At 34.6% G+C, this 14566-nt stretch overlaps 1 protein-coding gene across 2 annotated transcripts in view; it reads right to left on the reverse strand.

The window, feature by feature from the left end:
* Positions 1-533: 533 nt before the first annotated feature.
* SKIL (SKI like proto-oncogene) overlaps positions 534-14566 on the reverse strand; it is a 30254-nt gene continuing 16221 nt past the window's right edge. For both annotated transcript variants that reach the window (XM_028101144.2, XM_028101145.2), the window contains exons 3-7: positions 12722-12819; positions 10308-10540; positions 6249-6490; positions 5737-5961; positions 534-4876 (exon numbers count right to left, since the gene is read on the reverse strand). In XM_028101144.2, the coding sequence (XP_027956945.1) occupies positions 4718-4876; positions 5737-5961; positions 6249-6490; positions 10308-10540; positions 12722-12819 (957 nt within the window). In that variant the 3' untranslated portion in view covers positions 534-4717. The remainder of the gene's footprint in view (positions 4877-5736; positions 5962-6248; positions 6491-10307; positions 10541-12721; positions 12820-14566) is intronic.

Raw genomic sequence — 14566 nt, forward strand, 5'->3', positions numbered from 1 at the left:
CTGACCCTCAGATACTGTGTGAGGTATCTGTTATTTTAAGCAGCTAAATTGGGAGTAATTTGTTACGTTGTAATAAATAATAATGCCAGAGGTGGGAGTAAAGGAGTAAGGGAAAGGGTGGCTCGGTTGGTTAAGCAACTGCCTTCGGCTCAGGTCATGATCCTGGAGTCCCAGGATCAAGTCCCGCATCGGGCTCCCTGCTCAGCCAGGAGTCTGCTTCTCCCTCTGACCCTCCCTCCTTTCATGTGCTCTCTCTCAAATAAATAAAGTCTTAAAAAAAACAAAAAAGTGAAAGCAAGAGACCATATATCATGAAAGAAAATAATCACAAAATGCTGGTATGTTCTGTACCTGAAATATTGCATGAAATTTCTTATTTTGTCATTTAAAAAAAGATTCCTCAAGTTAATCATTTAGTGCGTAATGACTAAGAGACTTTAAAGGAACAAAAGGAGAAAATGTCATTCTTAAGGGACAAGAAACTTGAGTTCACACAGGATACTAAAAGGGCTTCAAATGAGTTTCATTGGCATTAAAAGTTTTTATTCTGAATTTAATCCACAATCTATACAAGTTATTTACAAGGCATGAAAATGGAAAACAGCACAAAATACGATTGAGGTATAAGCTGAGAGCACAGTATGTCATGTTTCAATAAATATAATTCAAAATTTGTAAACTAAGTGACCAGATAGATGAGTCTTGTTTTATAGTAAAACCATATAAAATATTTATTTCACGTGAGGTAGAGGACAGTTTTGTGTGTCATGTGATGCAACCAACCACAGCAATTTTAACCATAAAACTGTACATCATTGGCAAAATTTTAAATTGAATTATGGTCAATGTAGTCAACAACTTGTTTCAACAGTTGCAGAACAGATATTTCACTGCCTTCACAGGTTAGAAATTCAGAAATAATTTAAAAGACTACTGTGTTGGCTTAAAATTATCAGGATAAGCAAATACTTCTAACAGGATGGTTAAAAGCAAGTATATTTTATTTCTCCCAAACTATAATTCCCCCAAAGTTGTCCTAGATTAAGCAACTCTTTTAGCAGGACTTTTTTACTAGAACTACTTTAAGTATGCTGTGCTTTATTTTCAAGTGAGGTATCTATATTGAAGAAAAAAATCATAAATTTCTTTTACATTCAACTAACTTAATATACTATTTTGTTTTCTGGGCTTAATTTTTAAATTTCAGTTTTTACATTTGATCACTTTCTAATTCAAAAACAGTAGCACTATATAAGACATTTAATTCTATTACTAAAGAAACAAGCTCCAGATTGCATTACAGTTTCAGAAGCCATCTAAAATGGAAAGATTTTACAAAAACAAAACAAAACAAACAAAAAACTGTCCTTTAAACAAGATGTAATATAGAATACCCATACAAATTTCTTCCAATAATGGATATGCTTCAGTATCCTATACTAGAAAAAAATTTAAGCTGTTTAGTCAATCCCACAATGTATTAATACAGCAGTAATGTGTCCCTTATTGCTGACAGCTTCAATAAAAATTAACAAGTAGTTCTAAGCACAGAAATAGATGTACAGTATGAGCACAACTTATTACATTGATTTTTAATGTCCTGTCGTGCAGATTAAATGCGTAAGAGCAAATGAAAATGAGGATTTTCCCCAAAGCAATCAAAACATAAGTCACTGAGAAGAAAATTTTAGAAGCTGATCAAAAACCTTCAATTAATTTTAGGGAAATACCTTGAACGTGTTTCCTATTACTGGAGTTTCCTTCTCATTCTAGTTTCCTTCAAACAGAAGCCACAGATGTGCAAATAAATTGGTCATTCTGTCATGACTTCTAAAACCTATCAATAACCTGCAAATATCATTGTACTCGTCTATTTCACCTATTTTAGTAACTGGTTTTTAATTCAGTATGTACAAATGATTTTATATCTCAACTGGTAATATATTAAATATGTTATAAAATTAGCTCAAGAAGCATAAAACATCATGACTCTCATGGACACAGAAATTCAAGCAAAAGAATATGCTCTACAAAACTAAAGCACAAGCCAAACTTACATTGTTGGTCAAATCTTTTTATAGTGTTACAAGTTGCATTTGTGAAATCAGGCTGGTTTAGAGCTTCCTCAATGACAGCAGATTTTACATTTACTACCTTTATAGATTTGGTACCTTTTACTCACAACAAATAAAGTACAGAAACTATCATCATCAAAATTAAACATCACCATCACCCAGTAAGCTAATATTCTATCTTTTCTTCCTTCTTAAGATGCTCTAGCACTTTTGATAGGCCGTTCCTTTAATGCAGCTTTTTAAAGTAAATATTTTTATATTTTTCCTAAAAAGAATATTACAAAGTCTGAGGAAAAATCTGCTTGCCTAATAAATTGGCACACAAAAATTAACACCAAAACAAACTTTAAGCTAGCAACCAACACACAAAATGAGCATGCAAAGAATAGAAGAATAAGTTTATATGGATATTTCAGCAGAGGCCACTTTTAAAGTATTACAAAATCTATTTTCAACCTATGTGGTGCAGTTTAACTTAAAATTACTTTTAACTAGAATAGGTATAATATTTACAATTGACTAAAAAGCTCTATTTTCAAGGAAGTTAGAAACCTATGGCACATCAATGGATCTTCTGGAAAATGAAGACTATACAATTTTATGTGTCAAGTTTTCCTTATGCGAAGGACTAGAAAAAATATTTCTTTACTCAATTCTAACAAGAGTTTATGATAATTTAAAGAGGTTTAAGCACTGTTTAGAATTTTAAAATAAAATATTTTAAAGATTAAGCAATTTATTTTAGAAGTTTTGGGTTGAAACTTGTCATTTACAAAGTAACATAAGCACAATGATTTTTTAGTAAATTAGAAAAACAAAATTATAGGGGCTTGAGTTTATCTCCCAAAAAGCTTAACTGTGACACAACTAAAATGAACTTTATCATAAAATGTCTTTTTGATTCTTCTTTCTCCAGATCTAAATAAAAGGTATTAGGAGGGTCTATCATTTTTAACATTTATACCTCCTTGAGGAAACCAAGAATCAACAAATTAAATTGCAGGGTAATATAGTAAAATTTAATGGAAAATAGAAAATACACATTTACATCACACTCTAGTAAAGAAACTATACTTTGAGAAGTACAAAAATTCTTTTAGGATATGTAAGTACCATTAAGTGAAATACGAAAATAACTGGCTAAATGATAACCTACTGATTTCTGAAGTTCTATATCAGTAGAGCATCTATTGTCTACACTGGAAATAGTATACAACATAACTCTAGCTGATTTATTTTAAAAATAAATTTAGCTCTCAAGTAATTTCATACAGTACCCTTCACGAGAACATAAACATATAATTCCTGAAATAATAATGTCAATTAATGGTAGCTTCAGGAAACTTCCTTTAAAAAATGCATACTAAGAATTTTACCTAATATCTTGTAAGCCAATAATTAACAAAAATGAAATTTGCCATTAAAGAATGACAGGCTTTTCTGTGCAAAAAAAAGTGCAGAAGATTTGCCCCTCCCCCAAACTATGGAATTCCTGTCTTCTAAAAATTATCTAAAAACCTTTTAGTAGCAGGTAACTAAACTTCCCTATATTAACCTACCATACACTACCAGTTGACTGTAAATTCCTGATTTTGATATTAAGTAGTAATTGAAAATGGTCCATTCGTGCAAATATTGATAAGACTTAACATTTAAACATACAAAAATCCAAAATAACCTTCAAGGTATTTAATATTTTACAATTTAAGGAAAAACAAACCCATTAAGGAAAACAAATCCATTATATAAATTTCAGTGAGACCCATAACTACATATAAAAACTGTACAGGAGGATTATGAATCGTATACAAACTGATGTACGTCAATGGTATCAGTTTTTCTCAAGAACATTAATATTTTCACACCTCTATTGACAACATAAAGTTCAAAAATTACATTTTATTCCCTCTTCTGAAGTTGTTGCATAAAAAAAACTTCTAAATATAACCACATTTAAACCAAAAAACAAATTACTACTGCTTTTTGTATTTAATAGCAGTGTATAATAAAGTATGTTATCCTTCCTCATTATGCCTATTGGGTGTGCTATAACCTCATCAATGAAATTCCTCTTTTGACAAAATGTCTCTTAGGAGACACTAAAAAAAAGAGAATTGGTGGAAATTCATTCTATAATATGAACAAAATAAAAGCAAATTTTATGTATAATAATGAGTATACTGTATCAATTTAGAAAGGAGACTGTTAACGAAAAAAATGGAGATTCAACTCCTTCAGTAGCTCTGTATATTTGAAATATGAAGCCACCATTGTATGTAAAGTTGAGTCTGAAATATAGTTAACAAAACTGACCACAACTATCCATCACACAATGCAGCTTTTAAAAAGTATACAACTGCTAAATTTGCATTAGAAATATAGGCAGATTATCTAATAGTTCAAATCATATAGTACTGTTTTTAAGCTGGTTGAAAAAAAAAGTACAAAGAAGCATACATTTTCATTCATTTGGAAAATGTAAAAATTTATGTACTAATATATAATCTCTTTACTTTCTCTGATCTACAAATGGACAGGATGCCTAGTTATCTTCATGCAGACAAGTTACTCAGAATTCAATAACCAAAGCAAACAAAAATAAACCCTGTTGGGAATACACAGATGAATCGCTTTAAAGGTTTCTATTCTTTAACAGTCTTAGATGATTTCAAAATTTGCAGCTTTAGCTCTTTTATCATCATCTCTAACTTCTGTCTTGCCTCCCGTTCCTGTCGAAGTTCATCTTGGAGTTCTTGCCTATCAGCCTCAGCATGGTCCAATCTCTGTCTCAGTTCTGCCAACTGTGAGATTTAAAAGACTGTCAGTTTTCATTCAGTTTTGTTTTTCCATTTAATCTTCACATCATAGCAAAGACCTACTTTCAAATTACTTTTTACAAAATAAACTAATTTGTAAATTCATGCATACTACAATCTCTTGAGTATCTAATAATATTCATCCAGTTTTGACTTAATATTGAACTGAGAGGGGGAAAAGGGTCAAGAGAACTAACACCTAGAGCACTTTCATTACGCCCTACGGTTTAGTATACCTCTCACACAGCCTACTCGCGTTATTTGTTCATCTTCCCCAAGTTGCGAGCTACTATTCATTTTTGCTCAAGTGCTTTTGAACATAGTGGGCAACAATTCATGTCTGTTAATTTGGTGATCTGAAGGCGCATAAACTACATTAAGATAATACAACATTTGATATTCAGAGAGCTAGAGATTAGCAATTTGGGCAACTAAAATACAGAAACCTAATGAAAGTTTATTAAAGCAATCAAAATAAAAAAAAATCATCGTGGGGGGCACCTGGGAGGCTCAGTCTGTTAAGCATCTGCCTTTGGCTCAGGTCATGATCCCGGGGTCCTGGGACTGAGCCCCACATCGGGCTCCCTGCTCAGCGGGGAACCTGCTTCTCCTTCTCCCTCTGTCTACCACTCCCCCTGCTTGTGCTCTCTGTCAAATAAATAAATAAAATCTTTTTAAAAAAATCATGTTGGATGATATACCATAAACTTGTGTTTAACAGAATTATCTATTTTGAAATCTTGCCCAATGAAATGAGCTTGACAAAAAGTAATTTTAATAGAGAAGGTAACAGCTTCAATTTCCACATTGAAAGGGCAACATTATACAAACTGAGTAATTCTTACCTGTGCTGCATATTCAGCCTCTTTGTCTTTTTCTAAATTTGAATCACAGGTACATTTTTGCTTCATTACCTGCTCTAATTTTTTCTCTAAGTCTTTCTGTTCAATATAAAATTCTTCCATTCTATGAGCATGTTCATTCTGCAAAGATTCAAGCTCTTTCTGTAAATTTTGCTGTTCTTCAGTGAGTTCCTTCATAGCTTTTGAACTACTCAACATTTCAACTTCCTGTAATATGAAGAACAACAATACAATTTTTATTTTGTTTCCATCATGCTAAAAACTTCTATACAGGAAAAAATAGGACAGAAAACATCTGAAATTCAGCTGTCACGTCAGTTTTATATGTAAGTAATTATCTTGAAAAACTATTTTCTCTAAAAATTTGAAAGAAAATTGCTTATAAGTATAGAACCCTAAATCTTAAACACATTTATAGTATCTCTCTTGACTTTTCTTGAGAATATGCAAAAGTATCTTTTCATAATAGACTATCATTTAAATAACAATTTTACCATCTGAAGTTGTTGCTTCTTCTGCAAAATTGAGTTCAGTTTTTCCTGTTGTTTTACATAAGTTCTCATTACTTCTTCCATGATCTTTCCCTTATCATCCTCACAGATGATATCTTTGACAAGAAGTGGAGATGAAGCTGCAGCATCATGGTCCATTCCTGCCTTGCTTGTGTCTCTGATGAAACTGCAAGTGGTAGACTCGGGTTTCTTTTTACTTGTAGAATTATTTGAGATTGATGGATCTTTGAGAGGCAAAAATGAAGTAACAAAAAATGAACATCACTGTTAAAAAGTCACTAGAACCCACAAACAAAATGAAAAAAAAATTCCATTTACAAATGAAATAAAAAATAATGAAATAGTTAAGAATAAATTTAAGAAAGGTAGAACAAGACCTATACAATGAATACTACAAAACATCATTGAAAAAAATTAAAGACCTAAATAAATGGAAGGGCATCCCATGTTCATGGATTGGAAGATTTAATATTGTTAAGATGGTGTCATGAATTGAATGTTAGTGACCCCAAAATTCATATATTAAAATCCTAATGCCCCATGTGACGGTGTTAGGAGGTGGGGCCTTTGGGACATAATTAGGTCATAAGGGTGGAGCCTCCATGATAGGATCTATACCCTTATAAAAGAGACTCCAGAAAGCTCTCCTGCCTTTTTCACCATGTGAGGACTTCCACCATGTGTCTGAAGAGAACACAGACCTTTATGAACCAGGAAGCAGGCCCCTACCAGACACCAAATCTGCTGGTGCCTTGATTTTGGACTTCCCAGCCTCCAGAACTGTAAAAAATAAATGTTTGTAGTGTAAGCCACCCAGTCTAGGGTATTTTTGTTATAGCAGCCTCAACAGACTAAGATAGATGATAAATATTCCCCAAACCGATCTTTTTTTTCAATTCCTATTGAAATTCCAGCTGGCTTTGTGGCAGAAATTGACAAGCTGATGCAGAAATTCATATGAAAACACAAGGAATCCAAAATAGCCAAAACATAATATTAAAAAAGAATAATAAACTTTTAGGACTCACAATGCCTAATTTCAAAGCTTATTACAAAGCTACAGAAATCAAGGCTGTGTGTAGCACTGTCATAAACATTTGTCCAGAAATAAACCCATACTTTTATGGGCAACTGGTATTTAACAAGGGTACCAAACAACTCAATCAGGAGAGAATGGTCTTTTCAACAAATAGTGTTGGGACAACTGTAATCACATACAAAGAGTGAGACTGAACCTCACATTGTATATAAAAATTAATTCAAAATGGATTGAAGAGACCTAAATGTAAGAGCTACAACTCTTATATGTAAATCTTTGTGACCTTGGTTTAGGCAATGGTTTCTTAGACATAACATCTACATAAGCAATCAAAGAAAAAATAAATTGGACTTCATCAGAATTTAAAATTTTTGTGCTTTGGGATGCCTGCGTGGCTCAGTCTGTTAAGCGTCTGACTCTTGATTTTGGCTCAGGTCATGATCTCAAGGTTATGAGACTGAGCCCCACTTTGGGCTCTGTGCTGAACGTGAAGCCTACTTAAGATTCTCTCTCTCCCTTCCTCTCCCCCTCCCCACCCCACTTGCGCTCTCTCTAAAAAATAAAAATAAAAAATAAATAAAACTTTTGTGCTTCAAAAAACACCAACAATAAAATGAAAAGACAACTGATAGAATGGCAAATCATATATCTGATATGGGTCTACTATCCAGAAGATATAAAGAACACTTATAACTCAATAGTAAAGAGAGAACCCAATTTAAAAATAGGCAAAGGATCTGAATAGATCCAATAAAACATGGAAAGGCACTCAATATCATTAGTCATTGGAGAACTGCAAATCAAAACCATGAGATACCACTTTACAACCATTAGGATGGCTATAATCAGAAGAAAGACAATAACAAATGTTGACAAAGATTGCAGAAATTGGAACCCTCATAAGCTGCTGGTAGAAAGGAAAATGGTACGGCTGCTTTGAAAAACAGTCTGGCAGTCCCTTGAGATATTAAACATGACCCAGTAATTTCACTCCTAAATATATACCCAAGAGAAATGAAAACATGTCTATGTTAAAAATTGTGCATAAGTGTTCATAGCAGCATTATTCATCACAGCCAAAAAGCGGACACAATTTGGGGCACCCATCTGGTTCACTTAGTAGGGCATGTGACTCTTAATCTTTCTAATCTTGGGGTCATGAGTTCAATTCCCACATTTGGCATGGAGCCTACTTTAAAAAAAAGTGGACACAATTTAATGTCCATCAACTGGTAAGTGGATAAACAAAATGTGGTATATTTATCTATACAATAACAGAATATTAAACCATATAAAGAAAACAAGTATTAAAATATGCTACAACATGGACTGAAAAAATATTATCCAAGTGAAAAGCCAGACAATAAAAGGTCACATATTATATGATCTCTTTTATATAACATGTCCAGAATAGGCAAATCTATAAAAACAAAAAATAAATAGAGGCTGGGGAAAGAGGAAAATAAAGAGTAACTTCTAATGGATTACAGGGTTTCTTTTTGGGATGATGAAAATGTCCTGAAATTAAATAGCTGTGATTGTTGAACAACCTTGTGAATTTACTGAAAGTCACTAAAGTATACACCTTTAAGGGTACATTTTGTAATATATGAACTATATCAACAATTTTTTAAAAGTCACTAGAATTAATTTGGGGAAAAAATATAACACCAATATGACATAACAGTATGTTACTAATTAGTGTTCACCATATTTATATGAATCCAAAGAAAGCTGAATTTTAAAAATCTCAAAATTAAAGTACAGAAACCCCCCAAAGAATCTCAGTTATCTATGAAAACAGTTAAATGACTAATGGACACTTCACCTACTCCAAGATAGCTGAAATAATTGTCACACTTGCTTAAGCTGTAAGCAAAGTTCTGCTGCTATGTACAGGATAAAACAGGCAGCATTTGAGCAGACATGTCTCCTCTGGTCCACAGTATTTTAAAAAACATTGTAACTGGGCAGTTTTTTTTTTAAAGATGTCCAGCCAGCATTCTGCTTTTTATGCCATCTGCCTGGCTCCCATAGCTATGAGTTTTCAATCCTTGCTTATCACATGGCTAAGTTTCCCTGAGTCCTGTACCTAACAACTCTTACATACTTCTTAGCATTATTTTTTTCTAAGACTTTCATTCTTTCTTTTTTTGAGTAATTTCTATACCCAACGTGGGGCTCAAACTCACAACCCTGAGACCAAGAGTCACATGCTCTATGACTGAGCCAGCCAGGCACCCCATTACATACTTCTTAGCATTATAAAATGGTTTCTCAATTCGCAGCAAATTAGAAAGGACCTTCTGAAGAAAACTGACAGCAAAAAAAGGGCAGGAAAGGAAAAAAAATCACGCAAAAATCACTTGCAGTATGAAACCATGTAGACTACATAACTACATCATTAACCTTTATAGCTGTAACTGTTCTAAAAAAAAGTATAGGAACTGAAGTTCTAAGTAGTCACTCAGAGTTTTGAAAGGTGCATTTTTTTAAGATAAAAGCTTCAATTATCTGGAACACTCTCTTAAACAAAAATCCTCTTTAAAAATGCCGACTAAGGGCTCCTGGGTGGCTCAGTCGGTTAAGTGTCTGCCTTCAGCTCAGGCTATGATTCCAGCTCAGTGGAGAGCCTGTCCCTCCCTCTCCCACTCCCCCTGCTTGTGTTCTCTTTCTCTGTCAAATAAACAAATAAAATCGAAAAGAAAAGAAAAGGAAAGAAAAGGAAAGAAAAGGAAAGAAAGGAAAGAAAGGAAAGAAAGAAAAAGAGAAAGAAAGAAAGAAAAAGAAAGAAAGAAAGAAAGAAAGAAAGAAAGAAAGAAAGAAAGAAAGAAAGAAAGAAAGAAAGAAAGAAAGAGAAAGAAAGAAAGAGAGGGAGGGAGGGAGGAAGAGAGAGAAAGAAAAAGAAAGAAAGAAAAGAAAGAAAGAAAAAAAAACGAAAATGCTGAATAAACATGTTTATTAAGTGTATGATTTTAAAAAAATAATTTCTAAATACTTACCTAAACGGCTACATAATTCTCTACTTGTTTTTAAATCCATTTTCTCCTGTTCCTCCAGTGAGACATCTGGGTAAGACACCATTTTTTGATGTTTCCCACTACTATGAGGCTTCTCTGACTGTCTTGGTATAGATCTACTTGCCTCTGTCTTTGTGACCTCTTTAGACTGGGATACAGCAGAAGTAATCGACACATTTGGGGCAACCACTTTATCACACATGTATAAGTAGTAGCTAAAAGCAAAGAAAGGCAAAATAATACATATATTACATTTGGGTAAAAAGTAAAATATGTTAAATCTATTTCTATGGTTAAAAAATTTTATACCGAAACAGACAACCTAACACCTCAGAAAATAAGGATCATAAGGGTATGTGTTGTGGGGAGCGCTGTGCATTGTGTAAGACTGATGAATCACAGACCTGTACCCCTGAAACAAATAATACATTATATGTTAATAATAAAAAAGAAAAGAAGGATCATAGAAAAGAATTCTTTAAAACTTCAGTAATTTATCAATCAGAGAAAGACATGTATCATATGACCTCACTGATATGAGGAATTCTTAATCTCAGGAAACAAACTGAGGGTTGCTGGAGTGGTGGGGTGTGGGAGGGATGGGGTGGCTGGGTGATAGACATTGGGTAGGGTATGTGCTACGGTGAGCGCTGTGAATTGTGCAAGACTGTTGAATCACAGATCTGTACCTCTGAAACAAATAATGCAACATATGTTAAGAAAAAAGAAAAAGAAGAAGATAGCAGGAGGGGAAGAATGAAGGGGAGTAAGTCGGAGGGGGAGACGAACCATGAGAGATGATGGACTCTGAAAAACAAACTGAGGATTCTAGAGGGGAGGGGGTGGGGGGATGGGTTAGCCTGGTGATGGGTACTAAAGAGGGCACATTCTGCATGGAGCACTGGATGTTATGCACAAACAACGAATCATGGAACACTACATCAAAAACTAATGATGTAATGTATGGTGGTTAACATAATAAAAAAATTTAAAAAAAACTTCAGTACTTTAGACAGTAAGTGCAAAATTATGAGTAATTTTTGTTACTTTGCAAAAAGTAATTTCTAGGCACTAAAGAGATACTCACTGGGAAAGAAAACTACAGTGTCATCTCCTTCCCTCAAAACCACCTGAGAACTAAAAGCATGAAGCACTTCAGTGCTGTTTAATAGTCTGAATAGGTAAGGTTTATGCCAGAAAGGACACAGACCATATGCTACTTGGAGAACTATTTTTTTGCCCCCACCCCCACCCCACCCCACCCCCACGCCCCCCCACTCCGTGAAAGCAAGGAATCCTCACTCTTTGTTATAGAGGCTGATTCAGTCCCACACCACAAGGCTATGGCCTGATTTACCACAGGCCCAATGAGGAGCTCCCAAGGCCCTTCTTACATAGCACTCTGAATACCGCCCAGCTACTGCTACTGGGCAGTCAGTCCTACTTGTTTCAAACCCCACAGAGCAATTTTCCTAAAATACTTTAGTACTTCCTAATTTGATAAAATTTCAATAGTAAGTTGCACAAAACTAAGATTGAAGGGATAACTACCAATTTTGCTCAAAGCTCACATAAAATTGTTCAGCAAATTATCTGAAAGACCCACGGAACACATCTGAGCTAAACACTGAAGCACCGTATTATTAACTATAATCTGCATAACCTTTAGCCAAAAAATGCAACCATTTAACTGATGTACTACTTCATTCCCTAAACTCTAAATGATCTCCTCTTACATCTTATTTTCTTTATACAATAATCTGTATTGTTCCTCTTTACTAATTACATGAATTCTGAGAATAAAAAGTATTCTGCTAAAAAAACTGACAGGTTTAATAATGCTCAAAGATTTACTTCAAACACAACAGGAATGATGGGAACTGTGCAAATGTAAATAAGACTGAGATTCTTCATCACCATGTTTGAGGGGAATATATATCTACAGCAATAAAAACCTAGGAATCAATAAAAAGTTTATCATCTAAGGTGCATTTTTATTAAAAATAGGAAACTGGATTTTGAAGGACGTGGTTACTATGAAAGCTTCTAAGTTTCAAAAAATTTCTTTGTAAAATACCAAAGTTGCATACCAAACTCTTATTTAAAGAGTTGGTTTACCTCTTACAGGGAAGAAAGGAAATTAAAGGAAAACTTCCAACTTTTAATTAGGGTGAAAAGGAAATGACGAATTCCTAGAAAGAACAAAGAAACACCAAGAAAAGGTTATCTCAAATATTCAACACAATTTACAGTTCATTTCATTAACAAGCCTAAAACTAAATAATGAATTCCCAGGAACTAGAACAGTACCTGACATATAGATGTTGGATGAATAAATGAATGAATGAATGAACAAATGAATGAATGAAGAAACAAATGAGTCAATACCCACTCACCTGGGGTGTAAAAATGAATGTGTCTGAGAAACATGGTCACCTTCCTGCTTTATAACAGGGTACCATGACTGTAATTCCATTCCTGATGGTGTATCTATCTGTAGAAAAATGTAGAAGGGAAAAAGTTCATCGAGGGAAGATGTGATGGTTAATTTTATGTGTCAACTTGGCAGGGCCAGTGTATGCCTCTGAAGAACCCTGACTAATAAGAGTTACATTATTTGAGAGTCCTCTTGTAACAAGGCAGCTTTCCCTTAAAGTACCAAATCTAGTCACTCACAACTATGTAACCTATCCTATCACAGAAACCGTTTCAGTATGCATATTAACATGGATTACCAGAAATGATTTCATAAAATTTCATACTAAGTAATCTATTTTTAAAATCCATTTTAAGGGCGCCTGGGTGGTTCAGTCAGTTAAGTGTCTGCTTTCAGATCAGGTCATGATCCCAGGGTCCTGGAGTCGAGCGCCCGCTGCATCTGGCTCCCTGCTCAGTGGGGAGTCTGCTTCTCCCTCTCCCTCTGCCCCTCATCCCGTTTGTGCACTCGCTCTCACTCAGTCTCTCTCCCATAAATAAATAAAATCTTTTTTAAATAAAAAATAAAATCCATTTTAAATAGTACCTTGCAAATATACAACATTGGTAAGTTTGGATTCTTCTTGCTGCTACAATCGGCTAGAATAAACCCCTTCCCTACGGTATTTGTTAGTGGATTAGATAACATTCTATAGCAATAAATACTTTGCCAGGGGAGAGATGTCACTAAGATGGCAACACAGGTTGTTCTTGACTTCACACCCCCTCACAAGAAAAACAACTAACATCTATTCAAGAACAAGACACCACTGAGAGAATCCTTTAACATGGGAGTGTGGAGGTGGTGAGGCTGAAGCACCCCACTGCACCTCAGAGACCAAGACAGACTGCATTACAAGGATGGATGTTAACTGAACCTACTGTGGTAATCACTTCACAATATATGTAAATCAAACTATCATGCTGTATGCCTTACACTTATACAGTGATATATGTCGATTACTTCTCAACAAGACTGGAGCGGAAAAAAGGTGGACAGACAGATGAATAGATAGATTTATAATAAAAGAAGTATGGTGAAGTGTTTAAAAAAAGAAAAGAAAAAACAAAACTTAGAAAGACAAGGGAACCCAGTCAGAGCCTCACAGAGTAACGTGAGTGGAGGAGACAGGACAGAACATCCAGAAAGACCAAGGCAAATCAAGTCTGCAGGTCAGAGGAAGCTGCCCAGAGAGAACGCTACAGATCTGTGGAGGATCCACCTCAAGGATTCAGCACAGTACCTGAGCAGCACATGCTCGTGAGGAAACGCCTCAAAGCTGAGTCATGCTTTTCTGTGGGCAGCTGATATGGTGAGTGATATGAGGGAGGTAGGAGTCCAAAGGAGCAGCCATTTTATCCTAACATGGTAAACTCAAATGGGCATTATTCACTCCACAGCTCTCTGCTAACTTGGCTGAAACACTGATGGGACTGCATTGCACATTTTTACCTTCCCTCTACAGTCTCGCCTCCACTCCCTTCCTTTAACAGGTGATTGATCCTTAACAAACATCTTACACACCAAAAAAACAAAACAAAACAAAACAAAACCTTCACCAGGCTAACCTTGAAACTACTTTGCTTGCTAACACTTATCAGTAAACCATATTTCCTCATAAACTATACATGTGAATAAAGGAAAAGAAGGTAACTGGGTACTTAATGAACATTTTTTTTAAGATTTTATTTATACATTTGAGAGAGAGTACAAGCGGGAGAGAGGCAGAGGGAGAGGAAAAGCAGACTCCCTGCTGAGCTGGGAG

This window comes from Eumetopias jubatus, unplaced genomic scaffold (assembly GCF_037043125.1).
Source record: "Eumetopias jubatus isolate StellerSeaLion01/CBP00866 unplaced genomic scaffold, mEumJub1_p1.0 scaffold_1, whole genome shotgun sequence".
In the NCBI taxonomy this organism is placed as follows: Eukaryota; Metazoa; Chordata; class Mammalia; order Carnivora; family Otariidae; genus Eumetopias; species Eumetopias jubatus.